At 60.2% G+C, this 22,137-nt stretch overlaps 1 protein-coding gene across 1 annotated transcript in view; it reads left to right on the forward strand.

Moving 5' to 3' along the window:
- LOC118641794 (katanin interacting protein) overlaps positions 1-21,854 on the forward strand; it is a 203,788-nt gene extending 181,934 nt beyond the window's left edge. The window contains exons 19-28 of the mRNA XM_036279354.1: positions 4,954-5,131; positions 9,305-9,470; positions 12,111-12,268; positions 13,494-13,558; positions 14,894-15,004; positions 17,232-17,371; positions 19,005-19,106; positions 19,577-19,737; positions 19,826-19,914; positions 20,763-21,854. Coding sequence (XP_036135247.1) covers positions 4,954-5,131; positions 9,305-9,470; positions 12,111-12,268; positions 13,494-13,558; positions 14,894-15,004; positions 17,232-17,371; positions 19,005-19,106; positions 19,577-19,737; positions 19,826-19,914; positions 20,763-20,818 — 1,226 coding nt within the window. The 3' untranslated portion in view covers positions 20,819-21,854. The remainder of the gene's footprint in view (positions 1-4,953; positions 5,132-9,304; positions 9,471-12,110; positions 12,269-13,493; positions 13,559-14,893; positions 15,005-17,231; positions 17,372-19,004; positions 19,107-19,576; positions 19,738-19,825; positions 19,915-20,762) is intronic.
- The last annotated feature ends 283 nt before the right edge of the window (positions 21,855-22,137 follow it).

The following is a 22,137-nucleotide window of genomic DNA, read 5'->3' on the forward strand; positions in this document are numbered from 1 at the left end:
ACAAGGCTCCCGCTCACTTCCTCGCCCGCGCAGCCTCGCCTGCTGTCTCCTGCCCGTCAACTTCTGACAGCAAGAGCCGTGCCCGCCATTGCCATGCCTTCGCCCCTCCCGCCCTCATCCGAGGAGGGAGCCTCTCAGTTCGGCCTCCTGAGCCGTGGGCTGCCCTGCCTGCCCACGGTAATGCCTGGGTCCCGCAGGGACTCCGAGGAGACCACAGGCGCAGGGCGAGGGACAAGCTGGGCTGCACTCCTCAGGCTCTGCCGGCTCCACAGGGAGCGCTGCGGCGGGCGGCCTGTCTGGAGGTGTGAGGGGACGAGGCCCCCTACTCCTGTGTCAGCGTGTCGCTGGATGTGGGCCGCCCCGGGCGCTGCTGGGGTCAGCACTGCAGTCCTGGGTGGAGGAGGGGTCCGGGCAGTGCCCACAGCGTCCTCCGCACCCCTTCTCGGGACCCGCCGTGCCCGCTGTCTCCGTAGCCCCCCGTGTGCCCGTGAGGACACTCCCACACTCACTCGCAAAGACCACGTCGCCCCTCAGGAAATAGTCTGTTTGCCTAGAGTCCTCGCGGCCCGCGCGGTCCAGGACTCAGTCCCTTTAGGGCAGCAGAGTCCTTTAGAAAGCTGAGCGAAGGTAGGCAGAGCCTGGCTGAGGCTTCATCCCCTTCACAGCCCGAGTGGGGCTCCCCGGCTTTTGCTCAGCGCTCACTCTCTCCATTTTCTAGACGAGGTCAGGAAACAGGCTCAGGGAGGCACCAGCCTCCCAGGGGCACACAGCTGGTGCCAAGGCCAAAGATGAACCAAGCATCTGAACTCAGAGCCGGCGTCCTCAGCACTACACTCTGCCTCCAGGCTCCCGCTGAGAAGGCCTCCCAGCCGAGGCCTGTGCGGAGTCAGGACCACAGAGCTGAGGTCCTGGACTACGGCCGTCCTGCCTTGGCCCTGGTCTCCCCGTGGTGGTCAGGGTTTTCTTCCTCTCCTCCTCCTCGGTGGACAATGGGAATTGAATTCAAACTGAGTTAAATGAAAAAAGGGATTTATTGGCTTGTGCCACTAAAAAGGTCAGGGGTTGCTAGTTTCCCGTACAGCTGGGACCCGGTGTGCAGACGGCGTCACGAAGGCTGTGTCTCCCTCCGCCCTCTGCCCTGTTTGCCCTCCGCCCTCTTGTTTAGACTCCGCTCACACTCACCTTCTGCCCGGCTGTCACAGCTGAGAGAGAATCTCTGTTTCCCAAGACGTTCAGCAGTTGTCCCAGAATTATGTCTCCGCAGCCTGGCTCGGCTCATACGCCCAGACATCTTAGCACCAGCCAGCGTGGCTCCCAGGACTGGAGGGAGCGGGCCCAGGGCCCTCCCTGGAGCTGGTGGGGAGGGGTCAGAGTGCAGTAACGGGAGGAGGGGCCGGCTGGCGGCCAGAGGCAGCACTGTCCCCTTCATCTGATGATTTCCCCAAAGATGCTGTCCATGAATGTCTTCCCCCTGAGCCAGCTTCGGCCCTTCCTCGGAAACGTGGCTCCGTGCCTGGGGAGCCCTGCCTTGGAGTGGAGCTCAGAGGCCTCTGCGACGAGGAAAGCGACTTCTCTGCTCTCTACTGGGCAGGGGGGCGGGAGAACCTCGGGCCAAGCACCCTCTGCCCGGCTGAGGCCTGGGATTTCCGAACCTCTTCTCTGAGCTTTGGCTTCTTCCTCTTCTGTTCAGAATCCGGAAGCCCCTTGACCAGCCTGTGCAAACAGGGGAGCTTTGGTGACGTGACCGGGGGACGCTGGGCTTGGTAAATGCAGCCAGTCCTGCCAGTGTTTGAAAGGGCTGTGTGCCTTGCGAATTTGCAGATGACACTCATTTTGGACATTTTGCAAATATCAGTAGTGATGAATAGGAAAGGAGCTGAGAGAGGTGAAATACGAACGAGAAATAACAACATTAATTTCCGTGTACATAAACATTAATTGGCACACCAGAGGAAGATGAATATGGAACATGGATATGAGCTCGGACAGGAGAGCAGTCGCTTTGGGAGCAGCCCCAGACTTGATGGGCTCGTGGGGCCTCTTCCCAGGCAAACAGGGGCAGTTGGGATGCTTGTCTTGTTTTCAGAGGAGAGCTGGCACTTGTCCCTGACACTGACCCCCTCGTCCAGGTCTGCTCCCTCCTTGCTCCTCTGTGACTTGGGTCAGAAGCATCTTCTCTTCCCCTCACTCCGACATGCCGTTGAGAATACGGTCAGTGCTGTCTCCAAAACAGTCCGAACCTGTCCCCTTCTCCCCGTCGTCACCACCTCCACCCTTGTCCAGGCCCAGGATTCAGCAGCCTGCCTCCTGGTCTCCCTGGAGAGTCCGGCAGAGAGCATGGAGATGCAGGTGGAGTCCCGTCGCGCCCCTTCTTCCAGACCGACCCCCCCCCCCCCAGCTCCCATTGCAGACAAGCAGAGCCGGCCCCTGTGACGTGTCCAGCCCTGCCCAACCTTCTGGCCTCATTTTGCTCCCCAGCCACCTGGCTCTAAGCACAGGTCAAAGTGGTGCCCATCCCAGGGCCTGGCCCTTGCTGCCCTGTCAACTGAGAACGTCCTTCCGGAAGTGCTGAAGAATGGAGCCGCCGCCTCCTCACCCAGGCCTCAGCTCCATCGCCACCCCTCAGAGACGCCCTCCCTGACCACCTCCTACTCAGCCGCTCCCAGCCCATCTCTTTCATTTCCCATGTGTTCAGCACTCGGTGGGACTAGCGTATGTGTGTGTTTGGTAGGTGGTGTGTGTCTTCGCCGCGGCAGAAGCTCCTAGAGAGAGTTTGCCCTGTGTTTACCCTGTATCTCTGGTGCCAAGAGCAGGGCTTGGTGCATAGTAGGCGATCGGCAAATATGTGTTCACCTTGAAGAATGAATTTGGTGAAATTCACTGCTTCGACTGTGACTCACTTATCTGCAAGCATCCACTGAAGCCTGCTCCTCAATCCACCACTGACTTCAAGAGAAAACACCCTGCTGCCTGTCTGTTCTGCAGACGCTGTGTCAGGCTCTGGGGACACAGCCGTGGAGAGGGCAGAGCCCCGCCCTGGGGCTGCCGTCTCGTGGGGGGACTGATGACGACGGATCCGCACGTGATGAGGGCGTGCGGTCAGGTAGCAGTGTGCTGTGGCCCGAGGTGAGCAGGCTCGCAGTGGGCGCCGTGCCCTGTGACGCAGGTGGTCGGGGAAGCCTCTCGGAGGAGGGCACGTGAGCACAGGCTCGTGATGGGACGTGTACCAGTCAGCTTTGGCCGAACTCACCGACCTACACTCGAGCGGCTGACCACAGCCCCCATTCATGGCTGGCTCGTAACTCAGCGGCTTGGCCGGGCAGTTCTCTGAGCTGGCTCAGCCGGCATCTGCTGGGCCTGCTCTTGTGTCTGGTCAGCAGCAGATGGGCTGGCAGCTGAATGGTCCAGGACGCCTCGTGTCCAGAGTGCCGGGCACCGCGGCTCACCTGTGTCCTTCCCAGTGTGGAGGGAGGACGAGCACGGTGCCCGAGCTCTGCAGCCCCCGCTTGCGGCACTGTGCCTCTGCTCCGGGGCAGGGCAAGTCCCCGCCCAGGTCAGGGCGTGGAGAGACAGTCACATTGCAAAGAGCAGGGAGGGGAGCTGTGGCCAGTTTGCATGCCACCAGTGCTGTGAGAAGCTGTCATGTGTCCCAGGCCAGGCTGGTCACACGCCTTCTTCATCTGACACCATGGTGAGCGGAGGGATCTGAGGCTGAGTTACAAAACGTGCGCTGGAAATGACGGGCGCCGGAGAGGGAGCTGAGCCCCAGGGGGGCAGGGCCTGGCGTCACTTGGCCTCTCATCTGAGCTGGGACAGGTGGGACCCCGTGATCTGCAGGCTTCTCCCCCAGCGCCGCAGTGCTGCCACTCGGAGTTACAAAGAGCACAAACCCTTTGAACACAGCGCCCAAGGGTGCTAGACACCCTGAGACTTCCAAGGGTGGGAGAGTTCCCTGGTCTTGGTCGCACCTAGTGGGAGACCATTAAGTAAGGACCGTCCAGCCAGATATCTGACCGGGCCCGACCAAGAGGTTCATTTGTTTTGAGCTCTCTTGGCCAGTGGGTGGCTCACTGGGGCCACTGTGCCCAGGCCCACAGAAGATCACTTCTGAATGGATGGGCGTGGTCACTTCCTGCGCCCAAATCCACGTGAATCCTCATGATGGTGGCCACTGTGCATGAAATATCCATCTCCAGTGTGTGGCTCATTAATGTCGCTGCCTCCATGTGGTTACTTCCTTAATCGTTCTGTGTCTATGGACCTGCGATGGACCAGGCACTGTGGCTGGCTTTGGGGACAAAGCAAAGCAGGTGGGGTTTCTGTCCTCGAGGAGTTACGTCTAGCACATTTATCCCAGTGATCACAGGATCGCAGGGTGACCGGGCGTGGAAGGGGACGTTCAGATGCACAGCAGGCTGTGAAGGAGGTTGGATGTGGGCAGAGAGATTGGAGGGCTTCCCCGGGGGAGTGAGCCGGGATCGGAAGGGTGAGCACACGCTCACCAGACCACGTCCGCTCCAGAGACAGAGAACAGCCTGAGCAGAGGCCCTGTGACGGGGGAGAAGAAAACAAACGAGTGACTGAGTGACCGTTTTAGTGGAGCCAGGAACCCTGGTGCAAGATGAGGTTAGAGAAACAGATAGAAGCCAGGTGGGCAAGGCCTGTTGGCCAAGCATCATGGGAAGCCACTCCGGGTGTTAAATGTCGACAGGCGGAGAAAGGATCCAGGGCTGGTCCATTCCTCCCGCTAACATTTCCCGAGCACCAGCAGAGTCCTAGGCCCGAGGGCCACCGGAGGAAGGGGGCAGAGCCAAGCCTACAGGCCCTTTCATTTGTGCCTGGGTGTTCAAGTTGTCCGAACGCACATGCTATAGATGTTTCCTGTTCTCGTCTCCAGCCTGGGTACCTCCTCCGGAACCTCAGTGTTCACGGCCGCTGTTCCTCCTGTTGCAGGCCTTCAGCTGAACTTCACCGCCTCGTGGGGGGACCTGCACTACCTGGGGCTCACGGGCCTGGAAGTGGTGGGCAAGGAGGGCCAGGCCCTGCCCATCGACCTGCACCAGATCTCCGCCGCCCCCAGAGACTTAAATGACCTCCCCGAGTACACGGATGACTCCCGGACCCTGGACAAGTAAGTGTCTGCAAGAAGCTTAACTCTCATGGCGGCAGGGGCTCCGGGGCCTGTTCTGCATCTGACTTCAGATTCAGGCATCAAAGAGCAAACCCCTCTTCCACCTTCTCCCAGCCACCCACGAGGTCTGTGTCATCCCAGCTTATGGTCAAGAGAGGCCTAGACTCGGAAAGGGAGGCCCCCAGGACCGCAGCGGGAAGCGGCAGGCAGGTCGCAGCCAGGCTCCCACTGCAGCAGAGCTGGCTGCTTTCCCAGCGGCGCTCAGGGCCTCCGGCGCAGGGCTGCTCAGTGAGCTTTTGCAGGGACGGCTCTGCGTTTTCACATGGCGACCTCCCCTCTCAAGGACAGAAGGCTCCCTTCCTTGGCACTGAAAGTGACGACTGAGGACGTCCCGCACTCTTCTCTGCATTTGTCAGATTTCACGAGCCCAGGTTGGCTCCAGTCAATAAGAGGACACACCTGAAAGGTAGCGTCGGTCCACAGGGCCCATAACCTGCAGGGCAGCACTGTTCCCCTCTGGACAGCTGCCTGCCCCGCCCTGCCTAGACCTGTGACCAGAGGAGTCTAGGGGTCAGAGGGATGAGAGTTCAAATCCTGGCTCTGCCCCTTGCCAGTTAGTAAGTTTCTAACCTCTTCAACAGTAATAGTGTTGATGATGATAATAACTAAATTATAGTTGCCATTTTTTGAGCACTTGTTAAATGCCAGAGCGGAGCTATGCTAAGCAGGTTACAGATATTCATCCGTTTATAATAGGATTGGTAGGTGCCTGTGTAAACTGAGGTAGAGGGGGGTTAAAAACTGGCAAAGGTCACTCAGACCAGCTGAGTAGCAGTCGTGGTTAGAACGCAGGCTGTGGGGGAACAATACCCAGCACAAGCCAAACCACACTGGCTCCCTCTGCCCTGGATTCCTTACCGGCAGGATGGCCGGAGGGTGGGAAGGGGACTCCACGTCGGAGCTGCTCACGCCCTGCTGTCATTGCCTACCGGGGGCCACTCTGTGCTCTGCACATTGGCGAGTCACACTCCTACGACCTGGACGGGGGCCCGTGGCCCGGCTTCCGCCACACACACCGCTCACCGCCCCTGCCCAGCAAACCCCAGGCCTGATAGGATCCCTTCTCTACATATTTCAGGATGTATCTCTGAACAGTAAGAACTTTAAAAAAGAAAACATAATCTCAGTACTATTATTATATCCCCCAAATTAACAATCGTTCTTTAAATTACTAGATATTCAACATGTTCCTGTTTTCCTGACAATGGTTTTTTTTTTTTTTTTTAAATCCTCACCAGAGGACATTTTTCTATTGATTTTCAGATAGAGAGGGAGGGAGGGAGAGAGAGAAACATCAGTGTAAGAGAGACACACCGACTGGTTGCCTCTCACACGACCCCGACCAGGGCCAGGGGTTGAAACACAACCAAGATACATGCCCTTAACTGGAATCAAACCCATACTCTGGTCCACAGGACGTCACTCCAACCGCTGAGCCAAACCGGCCAGGGCCTAACAATGTTTTTTAATAGTTTATTTCTTGACTGAGACCCAGATAAGGTCCCTATACTGTAATCGGTTGATTTGAGACCCAGATAAGGTTTCTATATTGTGGTTGGTTGATAAGAGACCCAGAAAAGGTCCATACATTGTGATTGGTTGATAATGTCCCTTAAGCCTCTTAAAATCTCTTGCTTTCTTTCCATCTTTTTCCTTTTTTTTTTCCTGATAAATTATCTTTTGAAGAAAGTAGGAGTTTTTTGTTTTGCCATGCAGAGTCTGGATTTTACTGGTTGCGTCTGTCTGGGATTGTTGAACCTGTTCCACAGGCCCCTGTGTTTCTTATAAATTGTTCCTTAGATCTAGAGGCCTGATCAGATTGGGGCCTGACCGCTGGGGTGGGGATGTCCTTGTCCATTCCCTCAGGGTTGTCAGTTCTGTGTGATGTTTGTGGCCAGTGTTCAGTGGCTAGATCTGCAAGCTGGTGATAGACTGATCCTGTCATTCTTTTTTTCATCAATAAAGAGAAACTTTCCCTCAATTATTTGGTTGCTCTGAGGTATAATTCAAATAGGAAAGCAGTCTAAATGCTTGATTCCTTCCTTTTATGTTTTAGTTTTCAAAACAGCCAGTTGTTTCTCTAGTATCCTTTAAAACATTTGGTTATTTTTGATTATCATAACTTTGGATTTAAATAGACTGTGTTTGGAGGGTTTCAGTCTATTTATTGTAGTTTCTGTCCTATTGATGCTTGATCAGATGTTCTGAGACCCTGGGGGCTGCTGGATCCTGTTTAAAACAGTGGCCTCTGGCAGCACCCTGCCTTCTGACGGGGAGGGACATTCAGGCTCGTTGTATATGCTTCTTTTTTAAAAAATTCTTTTATTACATAAGTTTCAGTGTACTCATCTTGTATATTTCTTGTCCCAGACACGGACTCAGTCATTTCTCCATGATGCTCTAGTTCCTGCTAGTGGGACATGGTGGCGAGAGACCATAATCCAGCCTCCAGGGATGCTCGTGGCTACTGGTTTAGTCCCTGATTCACGGCTGTCAGGGACTCGGCTGGGGAGTGTCACCTGGGTGTTCCTGAGGGTGTCTGTAGGGACCCCTGCCCCGCTGCTGTGAACCTTCGCGGTCCTCTCTCCTCTCAGACGGCAGAGCAGCTCTGCCCTGGGGGCAGCCGGGTCTCGGACAGAGAGGTCACTGCTTCCGGAAGGAAACACAGGTTCTCTGGTGGTGGTCCTCAGTCCGCCAGTTCCACAACACCCCCTTAAGCTGCCGAACTTCCTCAGTTCTGAGGTGCCAGCAATCATAAGACACACCATCCATCGAGTTAATAATAGCCTTTTAGAGAGAGAGAAAAGAAAATTACCTCCTTGGATGAGCACTTAGATGATAAGATTTATTCCAAATTTAAATTCTTTAAATATAAAAGGAAAATATAAAGTTTATTTTAAAATTCAAGAAATAAACTCAGCTGGTTGGAGCATCCTCCCATACACTGAAAGGTTGTGGGTTCAGTTCAGGGTCAGGGCATGTATGGGAGGCAGCCGATCAATGTGTCTCTCTCACGTCGATGTTTCTCTCTCTCTCTCCCTCCCTTCCCCTTCCTCTAAAAATTAATAAGCACGTCTTTGGGTGAGGATAGATAGATACATACACACATACACACATACGTACGTACGTACAATACAGGAGACACGGCAGCAGCGAGTCTGCTGACGCCGCAGCTTCAAGAGGCACCAGGCCAGTGAGAGGGAGGCCGCGGCCCAGCCTCGCAGCGGCCCTGCCCGAGCCCGGGAAGCCGGCGCCAGTCCAGTCTCGGGGGCAAACCGGGGCAGAGTTGAAGGGGCTGCGGCAGGGTGTCCGGGCAGGAGGACAGACTGCCCGGATGGGAGTGCGCCGTGAGCCAGAGGACAAGCAGCGGAGCAGCCGGGAGCCCGGGGCCGGGCTCCTCCTCCTCTGGCAGCTCCCTGAGCCGCTCAGCTGTGTGGTCGCGGCCCAGAGACCCCTCCCGCCCTTGCCCCACGCCCCGGAGCTGCCAGTTCACTGGGCCCCGTGCCTCTCCCAGCACCAACAGGACGTAGAGGCAGTGCAGCACTTCGCAGGAGGTCTGGGAAACAGACCGCGTGCACCTCCGTCCCTCTGGCCCTGTCCTCGGCTTACAGCAGGAAAGCAGGCCCCTGCCGTCCCGCAGCCCACCTTGGCCGTGCGCTGCGCCAGCCTCGAGACGGGCACGCGAACAACCGCCCAGGTTCACGTGAACGTTCCCCTTAGGTTCTCTCTCTTTCTGCTGTAAATAAAAGACCGCAGTGAATATCTTGGTGCAGGCAGCCTTTCCGACACGTTGACGAGATTTTCCTCAGGAGAGGAAATTCCAGAAATGGGGTCACGGGGTTAGAGGGTCCTAAAAAATGACATATCTCCCCCCTTTTCAAAATACTTGGATGATTGCTTCACTGCGCTTTAAACGGCCCAGACTGTTATTTTTTCTCTCATTTCACAGATGAGAGGTGGCCCCTCACTGTTGGTTTAATTGGTCTCACCTCCCTTGACTCCCCAAGCAGCCAGGCCCCCGCGGGCGGGCGCAGGGGGACATGCGTGGGTGTCGCCTGGGCTGGGATTCCGCTCCGGGCCACCCACCCCCTATGCCGCGCCCACTGCCTGCAGGTTGATCGATGGAGCCAACATCACGATGGAGGATGAGCACATGTGGCTGATCCCCTTCTCGCCGGGGCTGGACCACGTGGTCACGATCTGCTTCGACAGAGCCCAGAGCATCGCCGGCCTGCGCTTCTGGAACTACAATAAATCTCCCGAGGACACCTATCGAGGGGTAAGCGGGCGCGGCGGCCGCGCTCAGCCACTGTCAAGGGACCGGCGCCTTGATGAATGGCCGGTGTGGCTGCCAGAGAGGAGCATAAATCCTCCCGAACTTTCCCGGTGGCCGTGGGGGCTACAGCCAGGGAGAGCGCGCTGGGCTTCCTCCCAGACAGCAGCCGCAGCCGCAAGGGCCGGCAGGCTTGGGAACCGGCACCTGGTCTCCCGGGCGCTTGGGTCCCCAGGCCCAGCCCTCGACTCGTAGTGCTCGATTGGGCCCTGTTGTTCATTGAGCGCTTGGGGGGCCAGGCCCTGGTCTAAGGGCTTCTCAGGAAGTCATTTTATTGGGTGCTCATCCCTACCTCTGGGAAGCAAGTAGTATTACGCCCATCTTTCAGGTCTAGTCACTCATCCAGGTCACGGAGCTCAGCCCAGCTCCCACGGCCTTGGAGCTCCAAGTCCACTCCACATTCTGCTGGGTGTGCCGAGCGGGGCCCTGCCTGCGTGTGGGGGCAGCGGCAGGGTGCCCCTTCCCGTGGCCTCTCTGCTGTGACCCTGCACCGTGAAGCCCCATCTCCTCCCACCGCAGAGACGCGCTGACGGCCAGGCCACCTCCACTGTGGCAGAGCAGTGCGGGGGCTGAGGGCGCGGCCCGAGCCTGCCTCTCCCCCGACCCGACCAGCTGGGCGACCTGCAGAAAGTGGCCGGCGCTCCTCGGCCCTCATTTCCTTGTCTGTGAAACGACGAGGGAGACGAATGATACTTGCCTCAGGAGGCGGGTCATCACCCTTTGCCACACGAAAGTTGACAAAGCCAGGACTTGGCCTTGAGGCCTGGGCTCCCCACCAGGTGCCACAGAGCTGTCCCGCAGGGCCGCGGCCTCGAGGACTGGCGGGTTACCCTGTGGCAGCCCCAGCCCTGGGCCTGTCCCCCAGAGCAGCTACAGACCACCCTAGGCTGCCCTGGTCTGTGTAAGTGTTGTCTCAGGCTCGGCTCGTTTAAAAAGCCAGATTAAAAACCCATTCTTATGCTTCAACTCCTGCTCTGGGTCTCTACATTCTCTTGAGCGCATCAGTCTTTCCAGTTCACCTTCTGTGACCGGGATTCATGTCCTGGAGACGCTGGGCCCAGAGCCCTGCCCCAGGTCTGGCCCCACCGTCCTCGGTGCCAGGTGCCACCATGGGAGAGGGCGACAGGCCCCGTCAGAGCGGGCAGAGCGAGCACTTCCAACCACAGCGATGTCCTCTGGACTCGCCTCCTGGGGAAGGCGGAGGTGGTGATAGAGGACCTCCCAGCGCCCGAGGGAGTGAGCAGTGGCGGTGAACTGGGGTCAGGACCGCTTCCTGGAGGAGGGGGCGGCCCCAGAAGAGGGACGGGGCTCCCGGGCCCTCGGCTCTGCTGCCAGCTCCCTTTCGGGCGGCCTTCTGCTCAGGGCGGACCTGGCGGCGCTGGGCCTGCAGGCTCCAGGTCCAGCAGAAGAGAGGCCTCCTCTGAGGCAGGCCCGCGAACCCCGGAGTCCAGCCCATTATTCTGGCCAAGTTCCATTAGGCTGAACCAGTCACACGACCAGCGGGTTTGAGTTCTCGGTTTGGCGAGGCCAGGGTCACAGGTCCAGCCCTGGGGTCAGGGTGGGAATTCGGTTTGGAGACAGCAGAGTGGACACAGTGACAGCTTTGGGCCCCGATCCAGCCATGCCTGAAGCTTTTCAGGTGTGTGTGCCCTGTGACTAACTGACCGACATAAGGGGGTTCCCCTAGTGCTGAAGGAGCGAAGGCTCCAGGAGCCCAGCACCCCCGAGATCCAGGGCCCGGCCCGTTCTCTCTGCATCTCCCTGAGCCCCCGGAGCTCCAATTCCACCGGTGTGGTCCGCGGCTGGGCCCGCACTGCCAGCCATGAGGGCGGGCAAGGTGCCAAGGAGCCTTGATTCCCCAACGTGTGGTTGGAGAGAGGGTGCTGCTTATCCCCACTGATCGCTCCGCTGAGCCTCCTCAGACCCCGACATCACCGCTGTGAGACTTGCCGCTCGATCCCGGCCTTCTGTTGGCAAATCTGACCCAGCACAGGGGACCTGTTGGCCCACATCAGCTCTTAGCATGCCAGGCCCTGAGGCAGATGCAGAGACGGCCCAGCCGAGGGCTCTGCCACCAAGGGAGACCCACAAACCAGCAAGGACACTGCTGGGAGCTGGTGCCCTAGAAGGGGAGCAGAGGGCTCTGGGGAGGAAGAAGGGCAGCGCTGGGACCTGGTGACTGAGCCAGGACTGGGGAAGGAGCGGCACTTATTTTGTGCCAGGCACTGTTCTGCTCTGGATACTTGACGTAAGTTGCTTCGTTATTGAGCCCATTTAACAGCTAAGGACGTTGAGGCATGGGAAGGTTAAGTAAGTTGTACAACTCCTAATAACGGGTGTCAAGCGCCCGGTCCATGCCCTTGACCACCACATCGTACCACCTCAGGCCACTGCGACTGAGTGGACCGGCTATGTGTGCCCTGTGGCAGGCCTCACGTGCCTGCCCCTGCTGTCTGCCCAGCACCCAGCACCGCGCCTGGCAGAGCACTGGAAAGCGGGCAGGTCTGGGAGGAGGCACCGGCCGCGTCGCACGCCTGCTGCCTCCTCGCTGGCCCTCCTTCAGGCACGTGTCCTTTCGTTTGCTAGGCCAGAACCGTCCACGTCTCCCTGGACGGCCTGTGCATCTCCCCTCCAGAGGGCTTTCTCATCCGGAAGGGGCCCGGCAACTGCCACTTTGATTTTGCACAAGAGATCCTCTTTGTGGACTGCCTGCGAGCTCCGCTCCTGCCCCCGCCGGCCCCCAGGTGAGCGCCCACCACTCCCGGCTGCCCGCGGTCTGGTCTGCTGGCCGCAGCTCTGCCGTGTCTGCCCACAGCGTTTGAAATGGTGATCAAACACACTGCCTTTCAACTTGGCTGTTTCTAAAGCTCAGCCAAGCCTCTCAGGAAGCCTGTGGGATGTACCCACCTTGTCTGGGCGTTTGGATTTCTCAGTCTGGAGAGCTTGAGATTTTAAACGCTGCGTTAGGCTTCCCGCTGGGAAGAGAGGATCCTGCCTGCCTCTTCCAGCAGTGCCCGCCGGCGGGTTCGGGAAGGGCCTCCCTCCCTTGTCTCCGTTCCTGACTTAGATTCAGAGAGAAAAACGGAGCCTGACATTTCACGGATTCACGGGGTTCTTGGCCCCACTTTCGGCCGCATTGGGTTCATACCTATTTGTCAACGCCACGTCAGGGCCACTCGTTCAAACCTCCGGTGGCCAAACACCAGAGGCCAAGTTCTCGAAACAGAATGAATTTCCCTCCGTGGTAGCTGGGATCACTTCGTGGGCCAGTCACTGGGAACAGTCACTTAATTTTAATGTTGCCCTTGAAAGTGAAGGACACCAGGCCAGGGCTGGAGGGCACTGGCCGCAGACCAGTGGGAGAAGCCTGTGGGGAGGAATATGAGCCACGTGCTCAGGATCAGGAAGCCAAAGCCTTCAGGGCGATCCCCCCCTTCCAGCCTCCACCCCCCCAGCCCCTCGGGCTTGGAAGGCGTGACTTCCCCGCTCCCTCCTGCTAAGCTCAGACAGTGCCTTCCTGCCCGTCCAGCTCTCCCCCGGGGGCCCCATCTGGGGTCTCGCTCAGCTCTCAGTGCAACATGGACTTTCCTTGCTCATGACGGGGCAGTAGAGCGGGGTGGCGAAGGGAGCTCTGGAATTGGACAACCTCGGGCACGTCCCCGTCCTGCCTCCTGCTAGCTGTGTGAGCTGGAGCAGGTGATTTTGCTTCTCTGAGCTCCAGTTCCCGCGTTCCGCCCAGGGACATGAGCCCCACCTGCTCGGGGAGGCCGCGGCGTGAGGAGTGCACATCAGTCAAGCCTGGGCCCGAGCTGGCCATGACGGAGCCTCCCCAGTAGAATGGGGGCTCCACGCAATCCGGGGTTCAGCTGCCCCCCACCCGAGTGTCTTGAGAGTCTGTTGCCCAGGAGTAACTGCCAGCCCTTCGAGCCGCCCTGTCCTGCTTACTGGTGCTGTTTTGTGGTTTTTCAGGCTCCACACAAAAAGCCTGGAGCGGGCAAGCATGGACTACGAGGCACCGCTGATGCCCTGTGGCTGTATCCTTCTCCCAGCCTCTCACGCCTGTGCCTGGGGGCCAGGCCTAGCGCCCAGGGGAAGGGCATGGCCCTGGTAGCCGCCTTGCGGGCCGAGGTGGGCTCTGGCCCCAGCCGGGCAGCTGGACCACCTAGGAGAGGATGGGAGGCCCCGGGGTCCTCAAGCACACGGGGCTGCTGGCGCTGGGGCAGCACAGGCGGTCCAGAGCCCGCCCCCTAGTGGGCAAGGACTCCAGCCGGGAGGGGCCAGAGAAGCTGGAACTGACCCGGGGACTAGACGGGCTGTCCTTGGGACCCGGCAGGGAGGACTGAAGACAGGAACACTAGCTTGGACTTACTGGACCCCAGCTGCCGGCACTTCCCAGCGGGCTGCCTGCATCGCTCACGGCGTTCGCCCATGTGCGGGTGCCGGGAGCAGCCCTGCCTCAGCGGGGAAGACCAGGGCCACAGAACCGGGTCTGTGCTCTGGAAGGCCTGCCTCCGCTCCGGCTTCACCCGGGGGCCGCTGCCACTTCTCGGCCTCCTGCCCTGCCCCGGGAATGCTGGGAGCAAGGGGAGAGCTGGGAGAGAACCTGCCAGGGCCACAGAACCGGGTCTGTGCTCTGGAAGGCCTGCCTCCGCTCCGGCTTCACCTGGGGGCCGCTGCCACTTCTCGGCTTCCTGCCCTGCCCCGGGAATGCTGGGAGCAAGGGGAGAGCTGGGAGAGAACCTGCCAGGGCCACAGGACCGGGTCTGTGCTCTGGAAGGCCTGCCTCCGCTCCGGCTTCACCTGGGGGCCGCTGCCACTTCTCGGCTTCCTGCCCTGCCTGCCCCGGGAATGCTGGGAGCAAGGGGAGAGCTGGGAGAGACCGGACGCCTGGGGCGCAGTGGTGGGTCACCCTGCCACCGCCCGTGCCTCTCGATGCCGTGAAGCTCCTGTCTCCTCCTCCCCCGACACAGCCCACAGACTTGATGCGGATGGAGGAGGGGACGGGCCCCTGTTCTTGTCATGTTACAGTCGGGTACACTGAGGCACGAGGCAGTTGGACCCTGCAGCCATGCAGTTGTTCAGCCCGTAAGTGCGTTTGTGGCGCAGTGCATCCTCCCAGCTGCCGGGGGGGCGCGTCCCCTCCTGTCCCCCTCTCCTGGGCCCTGGGGAGAGGTTTGGAGTCTTCAACACAAACAGTGTAAATGAGAGATCTGATGCCACGTGTGTTTTGAGGACTGGGTCTCGGTGCGGGAGCTCACTGGCTGCTCTCGTTCCTCTGTGTAAACCGAAACGTATGTCCCTGTTGTCTTTATCATTGTTTTACTTTGTCCTCAGAAAATTAGTCTGTTTTCCTTAATAACATGCCCCAGTCATTTTTCAGTTTCAGCTCCTGACCAGCTGGGGTGACCCCTATTACATCGGCCTCACCGGCCTGGAGTTGTACGATGAGCGGGGAGAGAAGATCCCTCTGTCGGAAAACAGTATCCTTCCCGGTCGGAGGGGTCCGCCGGGCCGCAGGGAGCGCGAGGGCAGGGGAAGGGCCAGCAGCCTCGACTGTAGAGGGCCTGTCCCTGCAGGAACCAGACCTGGATTGAAAGTGCCAGAGGGGCCCCGGCCGGTGGGGCTCAGTGGTTAGAGCACTGTCCCGAGCACCAAAGGGTTTTGGTTTCGATTCCTGGTCAAGGGCACGTACCTGGGTTGCAGGTTCAATCCTCAGCCCTGGTCAGGGCGTGTGGGGGAGGCAACCAATCGATGTGTCTCTCTCACATCAGTGTTTCTCTCCCCCTCTCTCTCTTCCCCCTCCCTTCCCCACTCTCTCTAAAAATCAATGAAAAAAATATCTTTGGGTGAGGCCGAACAAGAAAAAAAATGCCACTGGGCCCTGCCTACAGTCAGGTGCTGGTCCTTCAGGGCAGGCAGAGCGGCTCCCAGCCACGCCGAGTAAGGCTCCGCACCAGGAGCTCCCCCAGACAGCCCTGTGGTCCGGAGAACTGGGGAGCCGCCACCCGCAGCCCTCTTGGGACAACACAGGCACTTTGTTCTGAAGGCTCTGGCAAGGCCTGTAGGGAGCAACCTGTTACACTGTCCTGCATTTATTGACCATAGAGCCCTTTGTTCATGGAGTGCCTGCACCAGGGTGTCACTGTTAGCCAGTGAGTTCTTATCTATTTTAAATTAGTATTTTTAAAAAATATGATTTACAGTCAGCCCTCGTTTACTGCAGTTAATCAGCTCCAGACTCTACCTTGATAAATGAATTCCCGCGAAGTAGTCATCCCTCGCCACTTTGCACTTCGATGTTCGCGACTTTACTCTATCGCTGTTTTTTCAATAACGACTGTATTGATTTTATAACAGGGAGAGAGATAGAAACATCCATGGGAGAGAAACATCGATCGGCTGCCTCCTGCACGTCCCCCACTGGGGATCGAGCCCACAACCCGGGCATGTGCCCTGACCAGGAATGGAACCAGGACTTGTCAGTCCATGGGACTACGCTCAATTCACTGAGCCACACTGGCCAGGCTAAATTAGTGTTTTTTATAAATCAGTTTTCACACAAAAACCTCGATGTTCAGCTTCTCTCGAGAAACTGGCAGTGCCAGGCCGCAGTCACACATAGTGAAGGTGGCTGGACATGGGTATCCGCTACCTTTCCCCTAAGCGCGTACTTCCCGTTGATCTCAGGCCTCAGGCCTTACTGTTATCTACCAGGCCCCCAAGCCCAATGTTAATGTTCACGAGGGCTCCTCTATGCCAGGCCTGTGCCAGGGCTTGTCGCTGGTACCTCATTTGCCCTCAGCAACCTTGTGAAGTGAGTGCTGTTGTCCTCATCTTACAGATGAGGAACCGAGACAGAGAGGTTGAGTACTTGCCCAAAGCCACACAGCCCGAGAGCAGTGGAGCTGGGGTCTGACTCCAGAGACCGTGCTCTTGACACTGAGCTGTGTGTCTCTCTCCGATGTCACCTGACCCCTCTGGGCTCTTGATCTGTGATCCCGAAGCACCCCAGTTAGGGACCCGCCAGAGCAGGTGAGACCCCAGAGCCTGCTTCGCAGCTCAGTGGGGTCCCTGGGTTCCAGTGGGGCCCTTTCCTGCCTTCCCCTGGTGTCACCACCTTCTCTCCTGGGATAAACGATCCTTGCTGCATAAGGCTCCCTGGTTCTACCACGAGAGTGGACATCCTGTGTCCTGGAGACCCTCTCAGCTCGGGGACAGAGATGTGTACACCCACTTGGTAGATGAGGAACTGGGCCCAGAGACATCCCATGATGCCCCCAAGGTCTCAGGTCAGAATGGCAGAGCCAGTGCCTGTCGGTGGAGTGGCTGTTAGCTGGGGCAGGCCCCTCCAGTCCTTCCAGTCTTGGCGTGGACCCCGTTCCCGTGCGAAAGAAACCCTCCGCTCCCCAGAGTGGCAGCGGCATACTTGGCTCCTACCCCAGCAGCTCCCGGAAACACTTTCTCCATCTCCGCGGGGTTTCCTCCCCGCCCCTCGGAACCGGCCTCCTGTCCTCGCACTCAGCCCTGCGCCCCTCGGCCCCGTGGTCTCCTTTCCCCCCAACTTGTCTGATCGGGCTGCCCCTTCCCAGGCTGCTCCGCCCGCCAGCCCAGGTGCCTGAGCCCCGTCTGTGACGGAGCCGCGCCCGAGGGTGGTGCGTGGTGCTGAGCACGGTGCCCCGAGTTATGGCAGCTTAGCGTCCCCCTCAGACATCGCCGCCTTCCCGGACAGCGTCAACTCCCTGGAGGGCGTGTGCGGGGACGTCCGGACGCCCGACAAGCTCATCGACCAAGTGAACGACACCAGTGACGGCAGGCACATGTGGCTGGCTCCCATCCTGCCTGGCCTGGTGGGTTTCCAGCAGCGCTCGACCCTGGGGGGCTGGGAGCCGGCCCGGAGCCAGTCCATATATGTGGGAACCATCGGGAAGGCCTAGGTGTTTGCTGCCATCAGGGGGTCAGCTCTTCCGGCCAGTGGTTCTGTCTTTGCGGTGGTGGTGGGGTGTGCAAGGGAGCAGGGCGGTAAGGGGCCTCGTCTGGCTCCGAAGCCGGGAGCTCCGGTGCAGCGGGCTTGGGCCTTGGGCACCCGGTCTGCAGGCTCACTCGGCCTTCTCTCTGGCCGACACTGCCCCTGCCTCCCACTCCGGCCTCTCCGAGTGGCTCTTTCTGCTCCTTCCTTATGTCACTGGGCACTTGACCCCATGCCCTGTCTCTGGCACAAGTCCGCCTGGTCATCTCTTCCGGCCAACTGACTGACTTCCCCAGTCTCAGACCTGCCATTGGTCGTCCTCATCTCTTCTCTCCGAAGCCTGACGGAGAGCCTCGGGGTGGCCTCTGCCTCCCCGACCTGGTTGTGGAGGTGGGAGGGGGGCCAGAGGAGGGCACAGCCAGGTGCCTGGGCAGTGATGAGTGGCAGCGCCCGGGCATCCGTGCGACCACTGACGCATCCCCTTTCCACTCCATGGGGTTGGCAGGAGGAGGCGGCACGTTTTCCTCTCAAAACACCCACAGGAAGGGGCAGCACCCACAGTTCTGTGAGGGAGGTTTTCCAGAGACACTTCCCCCAAGTGGCCCCCCGCCATCAAGGGTCCCGCAGCTTCCCTTGCATGGGAGCCAGCCCCCACGCCAGCCCCGCGCCCGCCCCCCCCCCCCCCGCGCCCAGCCCCGCGCCCAGGCCCCGCTCCCAGCCCCGCGCCCGGCCCCCCGCGCCGGCCCCGTGCCCAGCCCCAAGCCCAGGCCCAAGCCCAGCCCCAAGCCCTGCAAAGGGCAGTGACAGACTCAGTTCTTAGACCCGGGCCAGAGTGTGGTCCCCGTGCCAGCCCGGCTGCCGGTGGGAGCTTGGGGCACCAGGAGGGCCACAGGCTGAAAACCAGGGCAAAGCTGGCAGACACCCCACAGCCCGGCCACCGCCGAAGGCTCGCTGCTCGTTCTGTCTTGCAAAGAGCCCCTGACATTGGAGTTTCTGTTGGGGAGGGAGGGTGGGAGGCTATCGGGTTCCACTTTACCAGCTGATTCTGCTGCTGAGCTGGACCCCCACCCCCACGCCCCACAGAGATCCAGACACAGAAAATTACCCAGCAGTGCCTTCGGGCTTCTGTGTTTTCCCATTACGCCTGGGGAGGACGGCCGGGCTGGCTGGTCGCCGGGGTAGTGCTCCTTGCTCGGGTTGAGGCCGGCCCCTTGCTGCACTGCCCAGACTGTGTTCTGGCCCGGGGAAAGGAGAGGGCGCCCCCAGTTGTCTGTGGGTATTTAAATGGGGGCCACGCCAGGCCCAAGGAAGCAGGCCCTCCAAGAGCCGGCTCGGCCGAGTGTTGCAAACGCAGCTCCGCGTGACCTGACTCGCGATGGGCTGAGGAGAGGACAGTGGCTGACCCCCCGAGGCCCTGAGCGGCCCGGGCTGCCCCCCCCCACCCCCCACCCCCCCCCCGTGCAGGGCTGCTGTTTGCAAACATGCCGGTTTCAATTAGTTTGTCTCCCTGACAGGTGAACCGGGTGTATGTGATTTTCGATCTGCCTACCACCGTGTCAATGATCAAGCTGTGGAACTACGCGAAAACACCCCATCGAGGGGTGAAGGAGTTTGGCGTAAGTACTTATTAGCCGGGCTCTTTGAGGCAATTATGCTCGTTGGTAATTAGGCCGCCGGCAGTGGCCCTCTGAGCTCGGGGCTGCAGCCGTAGATGCGGAGGCCTGGCCTCCACGCAGGGGGCTTCCCACCCAACCGTGACTTCAGACCTCCTCCGAGGGATTTGAATCATCACCCTGAAAAAACAAAGTGGATTTTCTCTCATCGTTTCTGCTCAAATCATACCGATTTAAGGAGTTTTTTTTCCCGGGGGTGACTCGGGGTTGGGGAGAGCAGGTGTTTCAGCCCCTTGAGCCTCAGCTTCCGCGTCCGCAAGGCGGGCTAGCGGCCTCCTCCCTGGTCGTGGAGAGCCCGAGTCGCACCGCAGGCCAGGACTCAGGGGGCAGGCTCCGTGCAGTGACGCCTGCCCAGGCTCACGAGTGGGCGGAGGGGACCCCTCGGCCGCCGCACAGCCCTCCTCTGTCTGCAGCTCCTGGTGGACGACCTGCTCGTGTACAACGGGATCCTGGCCATGGTGGGCCACCTGGTCGGGGGCATCTTGCCCACGTGCGAGCCCACGGTGCCCTACCACACCATCCTCTTCACCGAGGACGTGGACGCCGCCCACCAGGAGAGACGCACCGCCGTCAGGTGCGCGGGACCGGGGCCCCCCGCCAGCCCGCCGAGCAGGCGAGGGCCACCTGCCTGAGCCTGACCGGCCCCTCTCCCCTTGCCGCAGCAGTCGGGTGGAGGACCAGGACGTGCAGATGCTGAACGAGAACCAGATCGTGAGCAGCGCGAGAAGGAAGCAGGGTGCGGTGGACCCAGGTCAGCGTCCGCCTCGGCCTGGAGGAGCCTCGGGCCTCTGAGCCCGCAGAGGAGGAGCCCGCGGCCGCCCCACCCTTGCTCGGCCCGCCTGCTCGGCCGCCTGCCCTGGGCCCCTCTCCTCCGCAGCCTGGCGGGGGCTGGCCGGCCGAGGAGGCAGGGCCCAGGGCGGCCTCCCGCAGGCCCTCGGCCGGCACGGCTGCCCGGAGGCCAGGGCTCGCTGCCCCGAGGAAAGGCCCTGGGGCAGAAGCACATTGTTGCCGGGTCGCCTGGGCCCTGCACACCAGTGGAGGTCACACAGCGCCAGGGCTCCCCAGAGTGGGTGGTGGTTGAGTCATTCTACGAGGTGTATGGAGTTGCCCTGGCTGGTTTTGCTCAGCGGTGAGAGCATCAGCCTGCAGACCACAGAGTTGTGGGTTCGATTCTAGCCAAGGGCACGAACCTCGGTTGTGGTTTGTCCCCAGCCCTGGTCAGGGTCACGTGTGAGGCAGCCAATCCATGTGTCTCTCGCACATCAATGTGTCTCTCCCTCTCTCTCCTTCCCTCCCACTCTATCGGAAGATAAACAGAAAAATATCCCTAGGTGAGGATTAAAAAAATAAATAAATTTTAAAATAAAGAAATAAAAGGTGCACGGAGTTGGCCAGGAAGAGAGGGGGCAGCGTGGCCGAGCCTGCCCCAGATGGAGGTCAGGGTGCAGGGTGCCAGCCTCCGTGCCACTGGGAGCTGCAGGGGGCAGGTCCGTGTGGCCTTGGGTGGAAACCCAGGCAGTTGGGGCCTCAGCCTGGGCTGTGGGGCAGCCCCCCGGCTGAGCTGGGTAGTGCTGATTTCTCTGTGCTCTCCCTTCACAGCCTTACGCCCCAAAACCTGCATAAGCGAGGAGACGGCGAGACGGTGGCGATGCTGACTGGTGAAGGAGGGAGAGCGGGTCCTCTCGGTCAGCCTGGGGCTCCCTCACTGCCCCCCTCAGCACCCTGTCCCCCCTCAGTCCCCAGTGTCAGCCAGCCCAGACCCCAGAGACTGGAAGAGAGCCCACTGGGGAGAAGGGACTTGAGGGGTGGACGGTCTTGGAAAAGAGGGGTCACCGGCGGGAGGAGGCAGGGCTCTGCTGTGGGCGCAGTGGCTCCCACCTTTCCAGTGAGACCCGGCAAAGCAGGCCCGGCTCACGCTCCGCCGTCCTGGGCCCTGAGCCAGGCTGACTCTGGAGGAGGCAGTGGGCTGGGGAGGCCTCCCCCCAGCCGGGAGCGCTGGGCGGAGGGCAGGGCCAGGCCGCAAACACCGGCACTCGGGGGGGTGGCCCTGGGGGTGCCGTCCCAGACTGCAACAGCCCCTTTTCACCAGTGGACAGGACAGACTCCCTCGGGGCCCGGTTCTGCAAGGCTCCGTCCTCTGGCCAAGGGCCTGTTGCTGCTGAGGGAAGGGAGGGAGCTGCCCAGATAGGACTGGCCGGCAACTCGGCCCCAGATGCCTCTGGCCGAAGGCAGGGAGGCAGAGGACCAGGGCCACCCGAGCTCCTCCCCTTCCACCTGAACTCGGAGGGACCTGCCCTCCCGCTCGCCGATGATGGCGGCTCCTCTTGCTGGCTCTCTCCCTTGCAGTCCTGCCCACGCCCTTGGCCCTTGCGTAGGGCAGGGAGGCTCCTGCTGCCCGCCCCGCGCTCCCCTCCTCCAGCAGCTTCCCAGCCAGTTGGAAACGTGCCCCCCCCCCTTCCCCAGCAAAGCCCAGAACACGTCTATTTCCATCTATGTAACAAGCTCGGATCATGGACCTAATTGGCTTCCCAGTGGGGGGTCATTTCTCCTTCCCACTATGGATCCGTTGCTTTCCTGGCGCCCAGCCCGGCGTCACTGTCCTCCAGTGCGTCCCTGTGCAACCCCGAGCTGGCGCATGCTTCACGCTTTAGCTTCCCGGGCAGCCATGCAAACGCGCTTCTCATTTGGAGTGTGGGGCCACGTGAAGATAAGGAGTTGTCTCTCCCCGAGAGGATCCATCATCTCTGTCGCTTCCAGGCCCCTGCTTCTCTGCCTACCTCCCAAAGGCCCCCCCACCCCCCCCTCCCCGCTCGGCTCCCAGGAGAGCTGCCGCCGGGGGTGGGGCCGACCACACCAGCTCGGTGACCAGCTGCCCCTCGTGCCTGGGCACGGCGCACTTGCTCCTGGGATCCCAGCTGATGTCTATAGAAATGTATGTACCCTGCAATTTCGGAGGAAAGAAAGGCTACTACAG

Source organism: Molossus molossus, unplaced genomic scaffold (assembly GCF_014108415.1).
Source record: "Molossus molossus isolate mMolMol1 unplaced genomic scaffold, mMolMol1.p scaffold_m16_p_3, whole genome shotgun sequence".
In the NCBI taxonomy this organism is placed as follows: Eukaryota; Metazoa; Chordata; class Mammalia; order Chiroptera; family Molossidae; genus Molossus; species Molossus molossus.